Raw genomic sequence first — 22,735 nt, forward strand, 5'->3', positions numbered from 1 at the left:
TAAGTTTTTATTTACTTTTCTTTTTCATGTTTTTTAATGGAGCAACTCTTCTCATTCTCATTCTGCTGGCTGCTCTCCTGCATTTCCTGGTGATTCCTATCATTTTCACTAGTTACGCTCGAATCATCACTCCGCAGTTGTTTGTTCGACGATTGCTGAGCATGCAGCGAGTGAAGTTTCAGGAACTCGTGGAAATCTTCTTCAACAATCTGTTCATTTTTGTTCTTCCTCGTGCGCGAGTCTAGGGAAGGATGTACTAGATATCTTCCTGGTGCCGCCCCTTTTACGAGTGAGGAAGCGGATCCACCCTCCTCAAAGGGGGCATCGAAGTACCCTCTCCATCATTGCCATCACAAGGCCTAAATGACAACACGGGGGAGATGGTGAAGCCCCCCGATGCAACCGTGGCTCTTACTTTAACTCCTTCCTCTCCTCTGGTGCAGCCGTGAAGCGCCGGCCTTATAACTCCAGCAAGAAGAAGCAGCTGGCTGCTCTAGGTAACCTCCATTACACTGTGTTTAGTGTAAATGCATCTGATGAAGTTCTTGGTTCACTAAGGTTAGCAGGATTAATTTGATTTGAATGGAAACTCTGAAATATTGGGTTTACTTGTTTGGTATCTGATTGATTTCAGAAAGTTTCTCTAAATGTTGTTGAAATAGAGATACCTTGTCGAAGGAATACAATAAGGTGGCCACGTTCGTTGTTGGATCTGACAATCTGCTAGATTATCTGATTCCAATTATCGCTATGGCTTTCCATGTTTTCTATCTGTTGAGATTCCATTCACATTCTTTCAAGAATCAGTACTGCAAATTTCTCCTAGAGTTTGATCGATCAGGATCTATAAGTAGTTTCAGAAAACTAACTGGATGATAATAATAGCAAACTCCATGAATCCTTCTTACCATGCATAGTCTAGTAAGTTGTTCATACTGTATTGAAGACGCGGGGTTTTCTTCACTTCCTGTTGCCTGCATTTTCTTGTTCGATCGACAAGCGAGTCAAGATGGCTTTTTGTTTGTTACAGGTGATCGCGGGGAGGAGCATTCTCTCAAAACTGGCTCAGCATGTTAAAAAAGGCCTAGTCGCACTTTTAAATCCCATGAATATTAAAGAATGCTGAAGAAGAAGAAGAAGAAAGAACTAAATCAAGAATCCCTACGTGAACTTAAGCCGCCTGTTGGAAAAAGATCCTTGAGCGGAACCAGGCATGATGCGTTAACAGCGTTCTTGAGGCCATCGTCGCGCTTGGTTTTCTTCATGGAGTTATCGGCGCTAGAACTGATTAGAGAAGCATCGCTGCTGCGGTTGCTGTCATCGTCGATTTCATCGCCGCCGTATTGGCTGCAGATGATCCTGGTAACGTGATCGAGGGTGCCGTCGCGGTACACGAGGATGCCTTCGTCGTCCATCTCGCAGTCCTTCATGGGCCGGTACGATTTCTCAAACACGCGGTCGTGCGCCCTCGTGAGGGACATGGTCCTGGAACAGAACGAGGGAGATTTAACTACAACTGTAAGAAGAGATTTGTTCCCGCGATCAAATTGATTTACTGTTCGAACTCGTGGATTGATGGGGAGCAGAGAAGGAGTCTGTGATGGCGCGCGCACCTGACGTGGAAGAGATTGGGGACGAGGGTGGGGCCGAGGTAGAACTCGAGGGCCAGGAAGAAGGCCTTGTAGGTCATGAGGTGCAGGCCGTCGATGCGGGGGTGCGGAAGACGCGGGCGGGGCACCACCGCGGCGTGCCTCCTCCTTTTCCCCCTCCCGCCGCCCCCCGCTGCCGCCGCCGCAGCCGCCTCCGACCGCGACGCGTACTCCCTCCACACGACGGCCGGGGGTTGCTTCTGCCCCTCGGGCGGCGGCGCTGGCGGCGGCGGCGGGAGGGGGAGCGGGACGAATCCGGCCGCGGACAGGAGTGGCTCCAGCTCGTCGTGGGTCATGATGGGGCGGAACGTACGGGTGTGCCACAGCGCCAGCTTCTTGGCGACCAGCTCCTCGACCTTAACTGGCTTCGACGCCATTGCCGTCCTCCGCCTGTTCGACTGATAAACCCTGGATCTGCCTCTTTCCTCTTTAGGGAAAGGTGAGGTCTACACAAAGATTTGGTTCTGGTTCTGGCTCTGGGAGTGGAGAGGCAGGTGAGATGGGGTTAAGTAAATAAATAACAAAAAGGGAAAGAAATTTAAAAAAAAAGAAACTGGGATGGAAAAATTAAGCACGCAATTAACGGGAGAGGCAGAACGAGCGGACCGCAAGCGAAGTCACGCCGCTCCACTCTCCTTCTCTCTCACCATGTCACACGTTACATTCCGAGCGCTCTCTCTTTCCTTCATCGACACGTTCCCGAGAAATTGGGGGGAAAAAGAACCGGCCTTTCAATGGAAGAACAACCAAAATTATGTTGGATGACGTTAAAAACATAACGAAGAATAAAGTCACTAAACGGTACGATGAAATTTATTATCTCAACCGTCTCAGAAGATCATGATCTTACAATCACATATAAAAAAATAAATTAAAAAATTATAATTGATATTATTTTAATTTTATTGAAATTTAATTCTTATTCATTTTAATATTTTTATTTTATATTAATCAATTTAATTATGCCCGCATGCAGAGATAGTGGCTGTTTTGCAAAATATATAAATTATATTGAGCGGTGGTTGACGATTTCATGAGGCAGTTAAGTGGTGCTCTGACAGGATCGCATTTGTTAGAAGAATTGGACTGAAGTGGCTCAGCAGGTTTCAAGTGGGCTCGATGCAGAGATGTAGTTGTTTGAATCCGTTGTTTTTATTTGAGAGTAATGTTTGATGGTTTTACTTCTTTTTTATTTAATTATTATTTGATAAATATGAATTCATAATTATCAACGATTGTTTTAGTTTTGATGATAAATGAGCTAATTTGGAATACTTCCAACTATTTAGAGGCTCAAATTCAAACGTATGATTATATGAGATGTTTTAGGGTTTCAACTGTTTTAGACGAATTTATCAGCAAAATGGGGATTCCCAAGGCATTGAGCATGATGAAAGAAGATATTGGTTTGAAAGGGAACTAGGTAAACTTAACTATTTGTGTAGTTGTGATAACATCAAGATAGATCTGATCATGATTTGAAATCGTTGTTTTGATCAACCCTTTGTTTAATGTCTAAGACTCTTAACTTTAATTATCCAATATGGTTTACGGTTCAAGATGATTCAATATTATTCTATATTCTATATGATTTTGAGTCGAATATTTGATCGAGTTATATAAATAATTTTTATCATAAAAGTTTATTGATAATTTTTATAAATTTAATATTAAATGTAAAATAAAATCATTGAGTAATTAAGAGAGTTAAATACCATTAATAAATTTAATAAGTTAAGTAGAGTAGTCTTATACTAAATAATTCAAATTAGATTATAAAATTAATTTTAATATAAATATAAAATAGTCCCACATCAAAAAAAATTCAAGATAAATAGATTAAAAATTTATTTTAAATAACAAGTAGAATAGCCTCATTAAAATTCAAAGCAAATAAATTAAAGCGTAATCATCCATTGATTTTTAAAATTTTAATCTTAAATTCAACGGTAGAAAACACATGGTTCAAACACAAAAGTTAATTTTGAATAAATTAATTGAAAAAAGTTCACTTCAATTTTATTTTGATTTTAATTTTTTTCTTATTTATAATATCAATTAATTCGATTCATTTCGATTTTAAAATTTTTTATTCAATTAAATCAAATAAATTATTAATAATTTCTTAAATAAATGAATTTATAAAAACATTTAATTAATTAATATTCAATTCAATTTTAACCGAATATTCAACATTTGCATGCACATAACGTATAACATGCATAGAGGTGCAAAAAGAAAAGGAAAATAGATCACAGGATATGTTTTTTATGCAAAATGTTAATCTCTCTACTTATTCTAGAAAATTTGTCTAAAACACACTAAATATACTTTTAAAAATTGTTAAAACTATGGATTTTTAAAAAATATTATTAAAAATATAAAATTTTATCAAATAATAATAATAACAAGCAAAGTGTTATAAGTTGTGTTATAGATTTTTGAAAAAGTTACATTTGATATAAATTATATATTTTTTAAACATCATAAAATAATTTTTTTTAAATAATACAAGTTTAAAGTGAAACAGAATTTGTAAGTTCATATGACAATGTGAAATGTAAAAAAAAATGATAATTTTAGTCAAAATTAACTATATACCATTTTTGTTAAAGCAATTACTTGTATTTTAAAGTGATTAAACGATTAAAAAATGATTATTTATATGTATATAAATGTACTTTAGTAAATTATTAGAATTTACTCATTATTTTAAACTAATTAAACTTTTTAAAGTAATTAAAAGATTAAAAATGGCCATGCACTAATTTTAGTTAAATTATCTTTTACTTAAATTTAAAATTTGAATATATAAATTAGGAGGTTATTAACCTTCTACTCAAATTATCACATTTATATTTATAATTATTTTTATTTTTGAAAAAACAATTTAATTATAAACTTTGAGAATTATATTATTTATTTATAATATCATTATTATTTAAAAAATATATCTTATAATAATTATTTATTTTTTTAAAATTTAAATTATTTAATTTTTAAAAATAATAATCAATATAGCAGTTTTTAAAATTTAGGTCAGAAGCTTAAATCAATTTAATCTTTTATTATTTTTAGAAGTTTTATAATTTATACTTTACCATTTAATTTAATTATGACTATGATTACTAAGAGTCTATTTAGGCTCAGATTTTTTTTAAGTTAGATTATTTAATATGTGTAAGAGTATTTTTATAAAAACAGCTGTCCTCGAACTTAAAAAAAAAACAATAATGCGATTTTAATTGTTTTCCTTAAATTGAAATTTACATAATCAGTCTCCTTTTATAAATAATTGCTTCGCCGTACGTTGCATTGTTATCTACAATTAATTACAATTATTAGTTTAAATCACTTGCCTTGTTATCATTAATGATTCTCTCAATAAATACAATGATAATAGCAACCCATAAAACCACATGTAAAAAAAACAATAAATTATTCTTTCTCGTCTATAAAAGAAGATTAATTAGGCAACATTGGACATAGTTATTATGGGGTATTATATTACAGTTCACCACCTTCCAAATAAAAAATCATTTTTACAACCTCGCAATCGAATTATGGATGGAATTAAGACTTAAAAAGACGTGAACAATTAACACTTGTCTCAGTTACGAGCTGAATTAGGCAACTCCTACACTGATTAACAAGTATTAAGTTCTTTGCTACGTTAGCCAGCTACGTTTAATACATGCACTAATCCCGTTTATAAATTAATACCACAGACTACGCGAATACCACAGTCGATCGCCGGCGCCGCCTCATGGAATACCCGCAGGACTACTTAGGGTCAGCCGCCGATCGCTCGCAGCTGGCGGCGCGAAGGTCGCTGAGGGACACGAGGAAGGAAGCGCCCTACCATCCGTACGCCCACGAGCAGTGGCGCAGCAGGTTGCCAACGAACCAGCAGCAGCAGCCGCCGCCGCCGAACGAGCAGCAAGAGACAAGGTTCGTGCCGACGACGACTGGGCATGTCGGCGCCAGCAACGCACCGGCCTTCGCTCCTCCTGCAGCTGGTCCTGCTGTGCCTCTGAGTTCCTACCGCCGAATTCTCCTACTCGGGCCGCCGCCGTCGCCCTCCTCGAACGCAAGCGATAACCGGCTGGTTTCTCCGATAAACCGCAACAATTTTACGTCTCCTCGCAATACCTTCCGAGCCGCTGCGAGAATGATGTCGGCCACGAGGCGCCGCCTCAGTATTTCCGACGGGAGGTCGTCAGAAGGGACAACGACAGGGAGAAAGTGACGGTGAACTTTCTCGCCGCCATGGCCAGTCGGATGGAGATGTTGCCGCGTGCTAATAAAGACATGGACGACAGTGAGAAGTCTAAACATGCTGGCTTGGACGTGAGCTTGCACCTCTAGCTGTGTCTTGCAGTATCGATCCTTTGTTTTGTTTGTTCCTTATATGCCTTTTCCTACAAGTTCTTAATTCATTGGAATTTAAAATTTCGTCAATAAAATATTTTTGTTTTAGTTCACTGTGAATCGTTTTCCAGTTGACTAGTTCATGAAATAATTCTTATATTTTTGGATTAGTAGATTGAGAATATAATTTGAGAAATTGTTAAATAAAAAGAATATTATTTTAAAAAGATATTGATACTTGCATAGAAAAATGGTTCACGAGAGATTAATTAGAAAGTATTATATTTATTTTATAAAGTGAAAGATAATTAATTAGCTACATAAAAATGGAAACAATTCTATTTTTAAGTGATATATAATTATATATTTATGATTTACCGTTTTAAAATTTTAGGGTTTTGGATTTCAGCGCTAAGGGCTTAATGGGCCATTACCAGGCCTCTTCATGGGCCAAACTTCCAAGTGCCACTCTTATCTCTTCGTGTCTGCTAGGTAGAGGCGGAGACCACGGTTGATGGAGGCCGCCGGCCAACGAGCGTTCCACCTGCTTCGGCGGCCGAAGTCTCTCCACCCTTTTCTAACGATGCCTCCGTGTTCTACCCGTTTACTCCTCGGTCGTCTTCGCTGTGACGTCAGGACTCGCCGACTCATTCGGCCGCTGGGCCGAACGCCGCATGAAGTAACCTCGCTCTCCTTCCATTCTTCATCTTCGTTGGAGCCCCTTTCCTACCGAGGTTAGCATCTAATTGAACCTCAAACTTTGGGAATAACTGGCATTGCGAAGATTTTGTCTTTGCTTGCAACTGTCTGCTTTTAGTGTCACTGATTTCTCGGTAGTGTAACTCGATCAATGTTTCATTTTTTTTTTGTCCCTTTTCAGTCAATTCTGACTCCAAGTAAATTAATTTCCGTGTTATCTAAACTAAACAATTATGCAAACAATCCAGCCTTTTAGCTTGAAATCTTGAAACTTTATGAGAAGAAAAATAATCTCAACCTTATTTTGGGTTCTGTTTAGCCAAACTTTGCTAATCGATGAGATAACCGTGGCAATACCTAGGGTCTATGGTTAAAACAAGTGTGTTTTTTTTGTTTTTTTCATTACTTGAGGTATACGGAAGTTGAAAGGGATACGGTTTTAAGAATTAAGATTTTCATTAATTGTATTTTAATTCTATTATTAAAAATCAAAATGACGAAAATAGTTTGGGTTTTTTAACATATATCTTCTATTGTTACCTATTTAAGTTCATATGGGTCTGAATTCAAACATTTTTATAAGCTAACATATAGGAGTATTTTGTGTACTTGTTATATTTTGACAGTTGAAATTGGCCATGCCAAATGTTGTACCAGTAGCGCTAATGGAGCTGTCAGTGAAACTTCGCCAAACAAGTTTCTTCAAGTAGTACTTGTTTCTCCTCTGGTATGAATTCAAACTCTCTTTAGCTCAGAAAGTAAATACCTTACAGAAGATATTAAACAAGCTAAAAACGCTGTGTCATATCAGACAGTAAAGAAACTCCAGTTCCTTTACTACAAGTAGTTTATCATTATTATTCTTCATGTTGAAATATAGTTGCTTTCCTAGGATTCATTATATGATATTGCTCATGGATTTATTTTTTTTTGTCTATATGCCTAGAATTTTTTTTTATGTCTTGTTTGCTAACCAAGAATGTGAACATAAGCACCATACAAATAAGGGCTAGTTGATTAAATATCTGAGGCAACCTATCTACAGCTAGCTCACAAATCTAGGCAAACCCATCATCTAATGCAAATGTGTTTCGTTGCATCGAAAAATTTAGGAATCATATGTTCAATCAAACCTGTTGTTGAATTCAGAATTATTAAAGTATATTTATTTATAAATAACAAACAGCCAGCTGAAATATTCCACGAAAACAACAACTCTTGTAGCTTTTTTGTCTATCCCTGAAAGAGAAAGGCAGTGTTACAAATACATAAAATAACCAGTAACTAAACTACCTTGGTAGAGAGGTAATTTCTACCTATGAAGTGTGGGGTTTGCGAGTAAAATGAGTAAAGAGAGTTCTTTGGGTGAATAATCATAGCAAATAAATGGTTGATTTATGATCTTTTGCTATCCAACATTGTTAGTGGAACTCTAGTTGGTACGTTTTGTTGTACAACAGGTGCACACATGCAGTTGTTCTTAGTGCAAAGATGGTCCCAAGCAGTCGGGTTCGATCACGTTTTGACGTGTTTGACAAAAGTTTTAAGTTAGGCTTGTCTTGTGTTACTCATGCATGCATCAAGTAGGGGTTTAGACTACCTAATAGCTTGTGGGAAGATTTTGAATAATGGACAACAAGTTCCTCTTGTAGTTGACAATCAAGCTCGATCTTGTAACTTTGTATAGATTTATGAGGGTGTAAGCCGAGTGAAGTTGTTGTTGACTTGGGAGTCACCTAAACACTAGGGTTCAGAGATTAGAATGCATTTGTTTCAGCAACAATTGTTCAAACTGGGTTATAGTTGACTGATGAGAGAGTCATTGACTGCTCAATGGGTAGAATTGCTTGAACAATCAGATGTTCGAAATAGAGGCCTTGGGGCTGCTCTATCTAAAGCATTAGAGCTTGTCAAGCTTAGCAAGGGTGTATGAGAGTAAGTGTGATCTTGTTGTAACCAACTGCTCGAACTGAACAACATCTAAGGGCTTGTGATTCGAAGCAAAGACTTTCTTCAACAAGCTCTATGTAAATCTTCTCTCCTTAGCTTACATTGTTATTTATTATTAAAGAGGAGATACTTGTAATCATCCCAAGGTATTGAGATTGCGAAAGACTTTCTCCGCCTTGTATAAAGGAGTGGTTGTAAGGGAGTAATTCACTTCACGAATTGATAGGCTGTGGAGTAAGAGTCAGGCTATTAACCATGTAAAATTAGTATTAATGTTAGCATTGTATTAATTGTTTTACTTATTTCTGATGTGTATACATTCTTGACATGATCAACCAATCTATGTGAGCACACTACGCTACTAACGAATTTGAATTGCTTTATTTCGCAAGATTTTTTTTTAAAAAATTTTTTAAGTTCCATCTATTCACCCCTCCTCTTTAAATGGACCGAGCCATATATTCTATTGAACCTACAGTTGCTTGGCTAATCTAACTGGTGACCCAGTTGCTTATATTCAATTTAAGTCTATATAAGCATGTTCCTAACTTATCCAGATTTGTAATGTTCGCAAATTGTATGAACCATCAATCATGACCAGCTTGTCCATTATTGATCCAATTTCTCCACCTATTTCAAATTCTGCAAAAGTTAATTCAACACTCCAGGTTGATGTGCAGTGTAAGGGTTGATATGCTGGTGTAAGGATATCGTGAAAGAAATTTGTGATGCATATTTTCACATATGAATTGGTCCTCTCATCAATAAATTTACACAAGGAAAAAACTCTAGAGTACTTGGCAAGAATGACATGCTTCATTTATCAAAGATTTTGCTCTCATGTTTTGTAAATGTAAAGCTGGTTTTGCATGAGGTCCTAGTATTGACTATCTTGAGTTGATGATCTCTATTTAAAAATTGCTTGACCTTTTCAAGAACTTCATAAATCATAATATAGAAAGCTTCTTTGACGACAACCAGTCGGAGAAAATAATGACTTGCTGACAAAAGTTTTTCTTGAAGATTCCTGGAAATACTGGATCCATTGCCAGAACATGTGCTGCTTCAGCTGTTGGACTCCATCTTGTTGGGGTAAGGGTGGTGCTTAATATTCTTCATGTAATGGGTATCTTTATCATTGTTTTATTGTGGCCCTTGTAATGCAATTGTATATTTGTTGACATTGGAAACTTATTGGGACAGCTTGCATGTTCTTATAAGCCACTGATCACCCAAGACAGTTTGCTTCTTCTATTTTGGTCTTTATCAAGAATTGACAACCATTTTTGAATCATGAAAGTATCTACATCGTTTATAACATGCTTCTTGTGTGAGATTGGTGGCAGGGATTGGGCATTCAAAATCAAGAATGGAAAACCAAATCAGACCAAGTCAAAAAATTCAGTTTATCTGTTCAGTTGCAATTGGTAAAATAAAAAATTGGGCTTGGGGAAATTGTACCTTTTCTAATATATATATATATATATATATATATATATATATATATATATATATATATATATATATATATATATATATATATATATATATATATATATATATATATATATATATATATATATATATATATATATATATATATATATATATATATATATATATATATATATATATATATATATATATATATATATATATATATATATATATATATATATATATATATATATATATATATATATATATATATATATATATATATATATATATATATATATATATATATATATATATATATATATATATATATATATATATATATATATATATATATATATATATATATATATATATAGGGAATTTTAATGTATGATTTGATGATTCTTTTATTATCGAAAAGGTAATATAGTATTAATTTTTATGTTTTGGATTAAATTGAATGACTCGATTGGTTTGGTTCGGTTTGAAAGTTTTTAACTTAAAAGATTTGGGTTTGATGTAAAATCTTCTAGTAAATTAATTAATCAAACTATGCCCACTCCTAGTGGGTGGGTATAGATGACACTTAGTTACAAGAGATGCATACAAAAAAGAAAACCCCATCTATTTTACTTTAAGAACACATAAATTGATGTTAGACATAGTCATAGTGTTAGTGATGGTTACACTACTGTTAATTGTTTAAAAAAGTGTATAAATAAGATCAGTTATATGTCTGAGCCTAATAACTCTGTTAGGATATTATCTCTTCAAATCCCATATGCTCATCTTTGGATCACTTCACTAACTTGTTCTCATTTTTTCAGCCTTTGGGATATAAAATAGAAGATTCCAAACTCAAGCGTGCTGGATTGGACTATTGGCCGTATCCTGTAATCAAAATGTTGCTCCATTTACTTCCTATCATTCAAAATGATAATGCATTTACTTCATATCTTCCAAAATGATATTGCCTTGTATCTCCACTCTTTAACTCAATGCAATATTCCTTCACTGCAATTCAAGACTCAGAGTGTCACTGCTGATCTTAATAGGTTCTATGGACTATGTAGTTGTTGCTTATGTATTGGACTACTTTACTCCATTTTTGATTTTGTGTATGTCAATATAGAATTTGATTAATTGATTTATTCAGATCAATGTGCTCACTATTGATGAGGCTAGTTTTCCATCGTTAATGAGTTCCTGAATAAGATATGTAATTGTCAAAGTGCACAACTCTTGGTCTGAATTTCACGATTACTTCAAACAGCAGGTATTTCTTTATCTAACTACTAGTATCATGATGTCCTTTTTTCTTGACATTTGATTCATTCATCCTTTTGCATCAGGATGGTGAGAAACGGCTTTTAGCATTCACCAAGAGAGGCACACATATCCACTCTGTGAGTAGTTATACTGGCTACTTTTATTCAGCAACTCTCGTAAGTTATATTTCAATCTTAACGATGTTGACTATATTTTTTGAAGTTAGTTGAGAATTGTCAATTGCTAGCAATGAAACATAACTTCTTGTCGATACAAGTTACCTACGGAATAAGCTCATCCTTGTCTCTGTAATATTTAACAGAACAAGTAGGAAACTATCTATCTCCAGGAGTACAGTTTGAGAAAAGAAAAGAAATCTATTGAACAACAGCAACCTTGTTTCTGCAACTTTGGTTCTCTTGGTATGAATGCTTATAATAATTCTTCCTCAACTCATGCCATCTTCACATCCAGGATTTCTCCTACAAGAAAGGTGATTGGCTAGTTTTCGGTTCGGAGACCACTGGGCTACCCGCTCAAGCTTTGATGGACTGCAGCACGGAATGCCATGGTGGCGGAACTATCAGGATTCCAATGATCAATACATATGTGCGATGCTTGAATCTTTCGGTCAGTGTCGGGATTGCAGTATATGAAGCAGCCAGACAACTGAACTACGAGCAGCTCCAGTCGCCACTGTTGAGCGAAGATGAAAGTGAAAGGTTGTTCAGCTCAGAAGATATTTTTGGTTGATTTAAATACTCTATGATCCTTGTGGAAATTTGCACTATTAATTTTAACATAACTGTATTCGCTTGCTGATTAGATGTAAACTTTTCAAAGGGGCAAAATGTCAAATTGTGAAAATATGGTGGTGGAAAGTAGGGGTATAATCGAATCGAGCCGAGCCAAACAGTAAGAGGCTCGAGCTCGAGCTTGTTCATTTTTCCTAAGCTCGAGTTCGGTTTGAGTTCGATTCAAACTTTAATTCTTAAGTGTGAGTTTGGCTCGTAATGAAATTAAATAGTTCGCAAACAGCTCAAGTTTGGTTCGAAAAAGACTCGTTTAAAGTTAAATGAGTTTAGTTTGAGCTCAAGTTTGGTTCGAATTTGGCTCATTAATATATAATATTTATAATTCATGTAATATATATTCGTGAGTTTTTTAATAAACACGTTCGTGAGTCTTTAAACAAACATATTCGTGAGCCTTTAAACGAACATGTTCGCGAGTTCACGAATCAAATACTGTTAAGTTCGAGTTTAGCTCGATAATATTTTCGAATTCGAAATTAGGTTCAAATTCGGTTCGTTAATTTAATCGAACGAACTCAAATGATTTTTTTTTCGAATTAAGACTTGAATAACTCGTGAGCAGCTTGGCTCGTTTACACAAGTGGAAAGCCAGAGCCCCCACGGGCGGGAGCAGCTGGTTAGGGCATGGGAGCTTGCAATGAGGTAGGCGGTTCGAAGGCTCATGGCGCACATGCGATAACATCAAAATGTGTCATGTTTCCAAATCCTTCAACCACTATGCCCTGGTCAGTCCCGCATTCACCATGATTTACCTCCACCATATGATGAGCTCGTTATGAATTGGGCCGCTAGGTTAGCGGATTCCAACCTTTAACGGCACAAGTGGAAAGCCAGAATTCGCATTGAAGGACTGTTGAAATTATACGGTTGAATCCGACAAGACCCTCAACCCGCAACCGTTAATCAGACAGCGCAGCTCTCTCGTATCGGTAAATTCACCGAAATGCCAAACGAACGGTAGAAATTAGTTGACGGTTACCACGTGTACAGTTTCAACTGGAAGACTAAGATCTTGGCGACAATGGAAAATGTATTAAATCCGATCGGACGCTCTGTGGCCTACAGGGGAGAAGCGCAATGGCGAGAAGAAACAGAAATACAAAATACAAAATTAATAAAAATAAAAATAAGCCCCGCTGTTTGCCGCACCCTCTCTTTATTCTCTCCGCTTCCCAAATCCTTCCCACGACTCGAGCTCCCACCGCGATCGCTTCTACTAACGCACCATTCGAACGAACGCCCTCCCTCGCCTCCAATTTGGTATTTAAACTTAACCATTCTCCCCCTTCTGTTCTCTCCGCCTCGCCTCTCTGCCGCTCTCGTTAGGGTTTCCTCCATCCTTCTTCCTGGCGCTCTCATGGCTCTCGGTTTGTTTCCTCCTTTCAGGTCGGCTTCTCGAGCATGGGAGAGGAAGGCCCCGCCACGAGTGCCGATCCTGAGACCAGGAAGAGGGCGAGGGAGGAGGGGGATTTGAAGCGGGTGGCGGAGATCGTGATGGTTTTGTCGGCCATGGGACAGATGCGCGGCGGCAAGGAGCCCACGGCGGCCGAGAAGGCGCTGGTGGCGGAGGCGAGGGAGAGGCTAGTGATGATCTGCGAGTCCATCAGGCCGAAGGAGCTATTCTCAACGGAGGCCGTCAGGGTCGTGGCGGATGATCTCGGGCTGAACAGATCCAAGGATCCTGGCCTGGGATTCCGGCCGCCCAAGATGTCGATCGCAGAGAAGTTGTTGCTGACCAAGAAAAAGGTATTTCTTTGTCTCTTCTTGGTGATTCTTCGCCTGTGGCAAAGGATTGCAATTGCCTTTGAGGGATTCTAGCCTTTTGCTGAGAAATAATAAGGACGAACTGCTCTTGATATTAGTATGGGATAGCTCACAAGAAGTGAATTGATGGGCGAAGAGTATTTGGTGAAAGCCAACTAGTCTGTGACTGTGATTTTTTTTTTATAGCTTCGAATTTTGTATTCTCGCACTAGATTGCTATCTGCCGTGGTATTTAGGATTGACATGCCGCTGCAGATTATCATATCCATTCCAATGTCATTTTTCTTCTATCATTTCTAAATTGTGAGCGATATGGTTTAATGGCAATCAGATAGTGGAACATTCTTGGTATAACACGAGCACAGGACTCTGGTATATTGGTCCATGGATATTTAAAGGATCAAGTCTTTGTCGGATAGCTCTAAGGTGATGCAATAAGTAGCGGGAATGTCAAAAGCTCTGAAGTTATGCTTGTGTCTGGTCCTCTTCATTTGTGGTGCCCACAATTTGGCCAAGGTGATGCTTGATGCCTCCTTGCTACTTTATCTTACCAGGAAGAGAAGGTTAGTTTGTGTTTATCTAAGTGACTAAAGTGAAATGAACTAGACAATACCCATACTGTTCTCTAGGAGTTGCAACTTAGAGAAGCTAACCCCAGGTCAAAATGATCTGAAGAGTCCTCCCAAGAGGATTGTCAGAAGCTGATTAAAAAAATGGTTGAATCTCATGGACAATATCTTCTTGTTGTAAAGTTGGGGATTCAATGCATTTTAGAAGGCTAAAATACAAAGAATCAAACAACTTCTAAATGTGGCTAGTTCAATCTGCCAAGAATTTCCCCTCTTTGGTTACAACCTTGCTTGTACAGGGAAGTTCAATCAACCAAGCATAGAGAATAAATGGCTATAATCGCCAACAATCTTTTCCTTTTTGGCTATAACCTTGCTACTACAGGGAAATTCGATATCAACCAAGTTTAGCGGATAGCATGTCTATGGTGGGTTTGTTCAAGAGGCCGATATCAAGAAGTTCCTGTTGGAGTGATAGATTTTGATGACTCAAAATACCTGTCCGATCCTCTCACATGTTTGAGAAGAAATTAAGGGCCTTTACCTATGATCTCACGTTGAAGTAACAGATTAACCCTAACAAACTCTTCCTTTACTAGCTCAGCCAGCTTAATTTTCTCTAGTTTTATTTTCTAAAGTTCTGAATTTTGTAAAACTTGGAACTATGCTATATGCATATACTCATTTGCATGTGGCTCAGTCCACCTAGATACTTGGTTCTACCAGTTTTACCTATGTTTCATATTTTTTTTACAAATGCATAATTTTGTGAATGCCTCGAGCTCCACTCTTATTGTTCAGTTCGCTTATTATCTCAAGTTTGTGACATATCTGAATATTGTTGTAAGCTACCCTTTTTCAATAAATTGATGAATTTATATATCATACATTTGCTTTTTCTTGATGAACTCCATTTGGTTTTATGCCACTCATCATCCTTGATCTGCATATTGGTTTAACGAGTTGTAATTGCATTTCAGTCATCCCATACCTGCACTTTGTTTGAATAACATAGACTTACCTTATCATTTATGTAGCATTAACAATTTTATTGGCATATCAGTGAATCCTCATTCGTGAGTTATGAGCTTTTAGACACTTTGACCAACCCTATTTTACATCTCCGTTTAAATAGTTTTTAGTAACATTTTTGGCCAACCCTCTTTTGCTTCCATTTTAATGATTTTTAGGTACTTTTAGTCAACCCTCCTTGGTATGTCACTTGAATGGCTTTTGTCATTTTTGGTCAACTGTTGTTTGCATGCCACTTCAACAGCGTTTTGGGCTTTTCAGTCATCCCTCATCTGCATGTTTCTTTTACATAGGCACTTCAGCCAATCTCATCTGCTCATTTTACCAAATTTTTAGGCGTTTTGATCCACTCTCATCTGCGTCTCGTTTATGGGGTTTTAAGCAACTTTATCCAACATGTAATCTACATGTGGATTTTTCCTTCCAGGACTTGCATGAACTCGTATAAGAATGTGGCACACTGTAAGTTACTTGGTTATTTAGGACAACTGAACCAAACTTCCATTTCATTCTAATGCAATTTCATCTGTATTGCCATCACATATTATGTACTTTGTTGACATTTTAATCGGAGGTATATTCAGTCCATCTGAATTATACTAAACATTTTCAATTCGTCCAAGTTCTGGCCACTTCCAAATTATAAACAAGTTCAAATTAACTCATTTTTTTTTTCTGAATTGAAGGTGATGTATTCAACTCAATTGAATTGCATCGGTGTACACTTCAACCAAATTATAGCAACTATGATTATTTTCTCAAAACATCCTTTGATAAATCATAATAATGCTACAAATGTGATTCCTCAAAAATGACTTCTCCATTAAGACTTTACCACTTTAACATTCAAAAAACCTTATAATAAGCCAAGTTTTTTTTTCCTTTGAATTTTTTTTTTAAAAATATGAGGATATGCAGGGTTTAATAATGAACTTTCCTTTAATAGTTAAATTTATTATGTGAATCATAAAATTCTGAAGAGTTTATTTAAAGAAGTCTGCCTCCTATAGAAGCAAGCACCATAAGGAAAAGGAAAAGAAGCTTGTACAAAGCATCATTCGTTATAACATACCTTATTGCCCATATCTGTATAGTATTCACATATTAATCCTCTCTTGGCACAGTGATTCTCTCCCAGATATTCATTTCGCCAAATGGAACGAACAAATATTAAACGAGACCAATTCCATCATGAGCTGGTACATTTGACCACTTTGGCTATTAAGAAATTTGCATTTATGTTACGCTACATCTTTTATTTCGTCAGTTATTGCAACTTCAGCAAAAAATATAAAGTTTGCCACTTTGTGAAATCAGTGTAATCTTGTGGTATCAGATGTTTTTTTTTATTTGTTCTGGAAGTAGAAAATGGGCATGTAAAACATCAGGATTTTCTTCAATACTATAGGGATGATATAGTTAGCCCTAATAACAAGTTAATGTGATCTACTTTCGGATTTTACAGCAGGATTCATTTGCATGTATGATATGGCATTCTCTTTAATGTGAGATTTACTGTCCAATAAAGCCTGGTTACTATATCTGATTACTTTCTTTTTGGGTACAATTATATAGATGGACGAGTCCAAGGAAACAAGTGTGCATTCAGCCATTCTTTCGCCTCAACAATTTCCATTAAGCTTTGGTGTAAAATCTGATTCTTGCGGAACGTTGGTTCATGATGCTTCTAGATCTGTGCAGAACAATAGTCCTATGGCAACTTCTGCTGGAGGGTTTCATTCACCTATATCTCGTGTTCCTGTGCTAGCTTGTGCTGCTTCTCCTTTGAAGCAGCTGCATGTTAGTAATGTGCAGTCTGGTGTTAATACCATAAAGCATTCATCTGGTTCACTTGATAAGGGTTGGCCTTCAGCACATACTGGATTAAATGTTAGATCCAGTGGTCCATCTTATGTGACACAAGATCAGGGTGATATTTTTTGACTCTAGTTTTCTCTGTTATCTGTCAAATTTTGTGAATTCTGTATATTTGTCATTGTTCTGGCCTCTATTTTTCCAATGGGTGTGTTTTGGTTTTTATTTCTTTATCCTGAATCCATTGATTTGATTAATTCAGAAATCTAAAAAAGAAATACCTTCAACTCTTGTTTCTGTTTCTTTTCCTTGAAAATGTTAAATGCCTCAGAGTTTAAGAAAAGTGAATCTTTCTATTTCTGGAATTAGTGCCTGTGTCACTATCCAATTGTTTGTTTGTAGATTGGTAGTATCCTTTCTCTTTTGGATGATAATTAATTAATATTGCATTCATTTAACATACGGTCATTGCTTAAAAGCCTCTTAAGCTGCTCATTCATAGGCTTACATGAGAGCCAGGTTGCATCCTTTTATGGCCACATCAAATAACAAGCAACTAGCAAGAAACATATTGTATGTATTATTCGTACAATTGTTCTTTTTTTATATGAATACATCAGTTGGTTGTTTAGATTCATATTCAAATATTTATAATTAGGGATTGTCTAGGATTATATACTAGATGTATACTCATTTTCTTTATCCATGATGTTATGCTTTATTCTTAAGGTAGCTAATGTTTTTTTTAGAAAATATAGACCACAGATGCATCTATATACCACATGCAATTTGTTTTGGCTTGATCACATACTGCTTGCTTATTAAAACCTTGTGAAGTATAGAGTATGCTTCCCTTAAAATCCTTTTCCCTATTCTGATTGCTTGGAAATTGGTTTTGCCATATTTGATTCTTTCTCTAGGATAAACACATCATATGTTTAATTTTGTTTTCATTCATGTTTAAATTCTTTTATTCTGTAGTTGAAAATCTACCAAAGAAAAGTTCAACCATCTCTTCCCTGCAATCATCATCTGTTGCTGCTGTTGCAAGGTTTGGCCAACCAAACAAATGGTTGGATCATAGTTCAATTAAGTCTGAGGGAGCTGCTGGTGTAAATGCAGTCCAAGCTTCCCATCAGATGAAAAATCAGGATATAAAGCCCTCTGTAATCCAAGCAGGACAAGGAGGCCTGCATATTCCACATCAGCCTCCTCAAGGTGTGGCATTCATTCACACACCTGCTCTTTATACAAATCATAATGACATTGCTACAAGCGTGCAGAAGATATTGCAACCAAAGGTTCCAGATCATCCAAGTTGGACACCTCCATCGAGTGAGTACATGAATGCTCCTCTAAATTGCCAAATATGCAACAACGTGATTGCAGACATAGAAAGTCTGCTTGTGTGTGATGCTTGTGAGAAAGGAAACCATTTGAAATGTCTTCAATCTTATGGTAGCAGAGCCATCTCCAAGGCAGAATGGCACTGCCCAAATTGCTTGGCATTGAGCAATGGAAAGCCCTTGCCACCCAAATATGGGAAGGTTACACGAGCTCCTGTTCCAGCACAAAAAGCTGCTCCCAATTCTGTTGCTTCTAAGAAAACAGAAGATTCAGGCCCTAAGGTTAGTCAACTTAAAGCAATAGCTAATGGGAATTCTGATGTGTCTCAAAATTCAAGTTCTGTGAATGAAGGCATCAGTGTCCGTGAGGCTATTCCAGATTCTGCAGCAATTGACACAGAAATGAATTTGATCACAACTAGAGTTAAGGGAGTCATTGAAAAATCTGATGCATTAGGAGGTAATCATGTAAAGGAAACAAGTGGAGCTGCATGTGCTAATACGGATATGCCTTGCGAGAATCAGAACAACCTTGAGAGTGATAGTTCAGTGTCAGTTAATGCAAAAGAAAGTCCCAATGTACAACCTAGCACATTGGATAAAAATAACAGTATGGATTCACAGAGTTTGGTTGTTGAAAATAACCATTTCAGTAAAGCAACAGTAGCACAAGATTCCAACCAAGACTTGTCAAGCAATGTCAAAGTTTCTACTTCTCATTTGCAAGAAAATACTACCACTATCACATCTGGACTTGAAGTGCACGGTGAGAAGAAACCATCTGAATGCATAGAAGATTCTAGTGTTAGAGTAGTCAGTGAAGGTAGTTTAGAAGCAACTCCAGATGAATCAAATGGATCATTCAGTTGATCGTCATCTAATCTCGCTCACAATTGGATGAATAATATCCCATTCTAGTCCCGCAGCTGTTTGTCCCTCCAGAATTGTTGGAATTTGGTAAGTGTTCTTAATGCACATTTATTCATGCAATTGTGACACATTGTGCATATATATATATATATGACAAATTTTTTTCTGAAGTATTAGTTCCACTGAAGTATTGGTTCAATGCTCTCATTTTTTGGTATAACTTGGTGAAGAAAAAGTACATAGCTAGGAGAATGAGGTCATGAATGGGGAGATAAACAAAGACCCTGATAGTTACGAATGAACTTGTACTGCCCATAAAAGAGAAAAAAAATGAAATGAGACATTGTAGATACCAAAACTGAGGGAGAATGTTTCTTATTCGGTGTGGTACACTATTGTTTGTTTGGAAAATTTTGCCAGTTTTCATTTTTCTTTTCAAGAAAATGTTCATGAAAAATGTTTGATAGTATTTTTTTCGCCTCTGTACTGGAAACAAATTCTATTATGTAGACAAGCCAAAAAGACAATAATAAATATTTTAATTCTCCTTTGTCTTTTTGGGGTTATTTCTTCTGTTAAAGGGAAGACTGGAAAATTTTCTAGGAAGCAAACTTTCGTGCCAAATTCTTACTCCTGTACAGCCAAATTCTTATGGGCAAAATAGAATGAGGACAAAATTGTTCAATATCTAAACTGGCAGAGAACAATACTCGGAATTTGCTTGGGGATGATCTTTTCCCCCATATTTCTTAATGGATTTCTGGAGATATGAAAAGGCTGATGCTTGTCATAATTCTAGAAACTTCACCTAAAAGACAATATTCTCCACCACATTCTTTCTTAAAATGATTTCATAAGATGGGAATTTTCTCGTTAGCTATAACTGTGCACAACCTAAACTGTGCACCAAGGGATATCATCATTTTGTACAAGTTCAAGATAACTGCAGTTGCTAAGTCACTTGGTTTGGGGTTTTCAAGTTTGCTTTCCTGCAGTTGGCAATGCCTACCAGAATAATGTTCACAAGTTTTTGCTTGAACAGAAACATATGACTGTATGATGCGTTGCTCTATTAATGGGCACTCTTGATGTACAACTCTCATTGTTTGTTACTAAAGGCTTTGACAAAGAGTTGATAAGGTTGTAATTACTTTTTTATGCAAACCACTTAAAATTTCTTGTTCTTTTTTTTTTTTTTTTTGCTAAACAGGTACTAATGGGAGCTGCCCAACGCTAAGCTGACAAAATTTGAATTACTTGACTGTATTTTGTACACCCTACAGCACTTACACAATGTAAGCGACCTGATGTTCCCTATGTAATTGTATGTTTTCTAACCAGCTGCAGCAGGTTGGAATGACTATCACAGTGAATTCCTTCAATCTTTGACCCTTTATGCTGTAAAATGTGAGGCACTTAAAAGGATCAAGAGCATTTATATACCAAGGGAAGGGCCTTTCTTTTAATCTAGTTAAGATTCGTATCTTGATTTGTTTGTTGGAGGGTCAAGTAAGGATGGTCCGATTTTAGCTCCCTTTGGGTTGAAGGTCAATATCCTGGTGAAACTGTTGCAATTGAAGATGATTTATTTGTATGTTTATCGATAAAATAACTATATCATGAGGTTAATCACAAAATTTGTAGACTTTTAGCTTTTGTTTTTGTTTTTTTGTTTTTTTTTTAATGAAATCTCTGCAGCACCACCCTAGTATTCAATGGACTTGCGCTGTGGTGATGAATGCTCATACGAATAAATAGCTGGTCGAGATGATTTTTTCTTAAAAAGAAGAAATTTATATGGTAAATTTTGAGTGAGTTATCATTCATGTTAAATAAAACTATGCAGCCATCCTTATCATGAGTTTTTCTTTTGTTCATTGTCTTTTGAGAGAAATTTTGATATTATGAACCTATTTGTTTTACAACTTTGATTTGAGGAAATCTCTAATTTGTCCTATTCTGATGATTTCATCTCATACCATTGGTAGTTTTCAATTTTTGTAAGAAATGCAGGCAGGCAGGCCTTCTCTTAAATAATTCCTTGCGAGAGGAATTAAAAAAAAACACACATCCATTCCTATCCTATTGCTACACAGCACGTCTACCGTCTACTTTGGTAGCCTCGAGCATTAGGCAAAGCAAGACGGCAGGTTGGCAGACTCCTCCCATGCCCTGCCCTCCACACAGCCAGCACCCAAATCCTGCCCTTTCCTTTCCCATACAACAATCATGTCCCAAATCATACGACACCGCGAGTACTGGCGACAACCCCTGCACCACCAAATTATTTGAGGGGCCAACCCCTTTTCCACCCCACCCAACCCAAATAATATAACACTCAGAAAATGATTCATTTACAAGAGAGCATGCTCCTTGTAATCATCTTTGTTCTTCATCCCACAAAAGGTGTGACCCCACCCACACCTCACCTCACCTCCCCTCCTCTGCTTGACCCCCCAGAAGGTGATGAGCAAGCTAGCTCTCCGGTTCCCACTGCTCGACCATGTCATGCATGCCTTTCCAGTGCCTTTTACTTTTCCTTTTTCATCTCTGCATGCATCGATCGGTGTAGCTGTAGGGAGAAGACATCATTCATTCCGCCTCTTAATTCGCTGTATCAAATTGATTAATGTGTTGCCTAATTCCATGCATTTTGATTATGTTGGCTCAGATTTGTTTTGATGACTGACATGGCACCTCAGCTTTATCGTACTGGGATGGGTTTTACGACGTCCATTTACATCTTCATTAATGTGTTGCTTAATTTCATGCATTTTGATTACGTCGGCTCCGGCTCCCTTTTTCCTCTAATCCAACTTCACTAGAACTCCGAAATTGAATTGTCCTTATTAATCTTTAAAAAACGATATATTAATGTTAATAAACCATAATTAACAAGTCGTGCCTATATATTGATATGAAATATGACAACTAATTAACAAGTCGTGCCTATATATATATTGATATATCCTATCAATTTGAGCCTGATTAGACCGAGACCTAATAGATCGAAATCAATAAATTTCCAATAACAATATTGAGAAATTGATGAGGATATATATTGAAGATTTTTAATATGATTAAGCTATGATGTACATTATCAATCACATTTGAACTAAAATGCAATCTAATATGACCATATACAG

General features: G+C 36.6%; 3 protein-coding genes across 3 annotated transcripts; 2 read left to right on the plus strand and 1 right to left on the minus strand.

Annotated features, from left to right (window-relative positions):
• Window positions 1–1,031: 1,031 nt before the first annotated feature.
• Window positions 1,032–2,102, minus strand: LOC141825762 (uncharacterized). The gene is made up of 2 exons (XM_074713149.1): window positions 1,614–2,102; window positions 1,032–1,485 (listed from the first exon to the last, which is right to left on the minus strand). The coding sequence occupies exons 1-2, from the start codon at window positions 2,024–2,026 to the stop codon at window positions 1,152–1,154; spliced, it is 747 nt and encodes a 248-aa protein (XP_074569250.1). The 5' UTR covers window positions 2,027–2,102; the 3' UTR covers window positions 1,032–1,151.
• Window positions 2,103–6,540: 4,438 nt separating this feature from the next.
• Window positions 6,541–12,261, plus strand: LOC141825235 (uncharacterized). Its single transcript, XM_074712619.1, has 7 exons — window positions 6,541–6,754; window positions 7,346–7,446; window positions 9,693–9,761; window positions 10,937–10,995; window positions 11,325–11,385; window positions 11,462–11,515; window positions 11,853–12,261. The coding sequence occupies exons 1-7, from the start codon at window positions 6,604–6,606 to the stop codon at window positions 12,129–12,131; spliced, it is 774 nt and encodes a 257-aa protein (XP_074568720.1). The 5' UTR covers window positions 6,541–6,603; the 3' UTR covers window positions 12,132–12,261.
• Window positions 12,262–13,370: 1,109 nt separating this feature from the next.
• On the plus strand, window positions 13,371–21,247 carry LOC141824418 (uncharacterized). Its single transcript, XM_074711701.1, has 5 exons — window positions 13,371–13,453; window positions 13,580–13,939; window positions 17,134–17,488; window positions 18,355–19,676; window positions 20,800–21,247. The coding sequence occupies exons 2-4, from the start codon at window positions 13,595–13,597 to the stop codon at window positions 19,587–19,589; spliced, it is 1,935 nt and encodes a 644-aa protein (XP_074567802.1). The 5' UTR covers window positions 13,371–13,453; window positions 13,580–13,594; the 3' UTR covers window positions 19,590–19,676; window positions 20,800–21,247.
• Window positions 21,248–22,735: the final 1,488 nt, after the last annotated feature.

The sequence above is a fragment of the Curcuma longa genome, chromosome 3, assembly GCF_044706935.1.
Source record: "Curcuma longa cultivar G26 ecotype Majalengka, Jawa Barat chromosome 3, ITB_CL_G26_1.1, whole genome shotgun sequence".
In the NCBI taxonomy this organism is placed as follows: Eukaryota; Viridiplantae; Streptophyta; class Magnoliopsida; order Zingiberales; family Zingiberaceae; genus Curcuma; species Curcuma longa.

Bases quoted from the DNA above. Each gene is read 5' to 3' on its own strand.
- LOC141825762 (XM_074713149.1), bottom strand. From the start codon at position 2,026: ATGGCGTCGAAGCCAGTTAAGGTCGAGGAGCTGGTCGCCAAGAAGCTG. The intron at 1,486-1,613 runs GTGCGCGCGCCA...GTTCTGTTCCAG, and splicing joins CCCAATCTCTTCCACGTCAG to GACCATGTCCCTCACGAGGG.
- LOC141825235 (XM_074712619.1), top strand. From the start codon at position 6,604: ATGCCTCCGTGTTCTACCCGTTTACTCCTCGGTCGTCTTCGCTGTGAC. The intron at 9,762-10,936 runs GTAAGGGTGGTG...TCATTTTTTCAG, and splicing joins TTGGACTCCATCTTGTTGGG to CCTTTGGGATATAAAATAGA. The intron at 11,516-11,852 runs GTGAGTAGTTAT...CTTCACATCCAG, and splicing joins GAGGCACACATATCCACTCT to GATTTCTCCTACAAGAAAGG.
- LOC141824418 (XM_074711701.1), top strand. From the start codon at position 13,595: ATGGGAGAGGAAGGCCCCGCCACGAGTGCCGATCCTGAGACCAGGAAG. The intron at 13,940-17,133 runs GTATTTCTTTGT...ACAATTATATAG, and splicing joins TGTTGCTGACCAAGAAAAAG to ATGGACGAGTCCAAGGAAAC. The intron at 17,489-18,354 runs GTGATATTTTTT...TTTATTCTGTAG, and splicing joins TTATGTGACACAAGATCAGG to TTGAAAATCTACCAAAGAAA.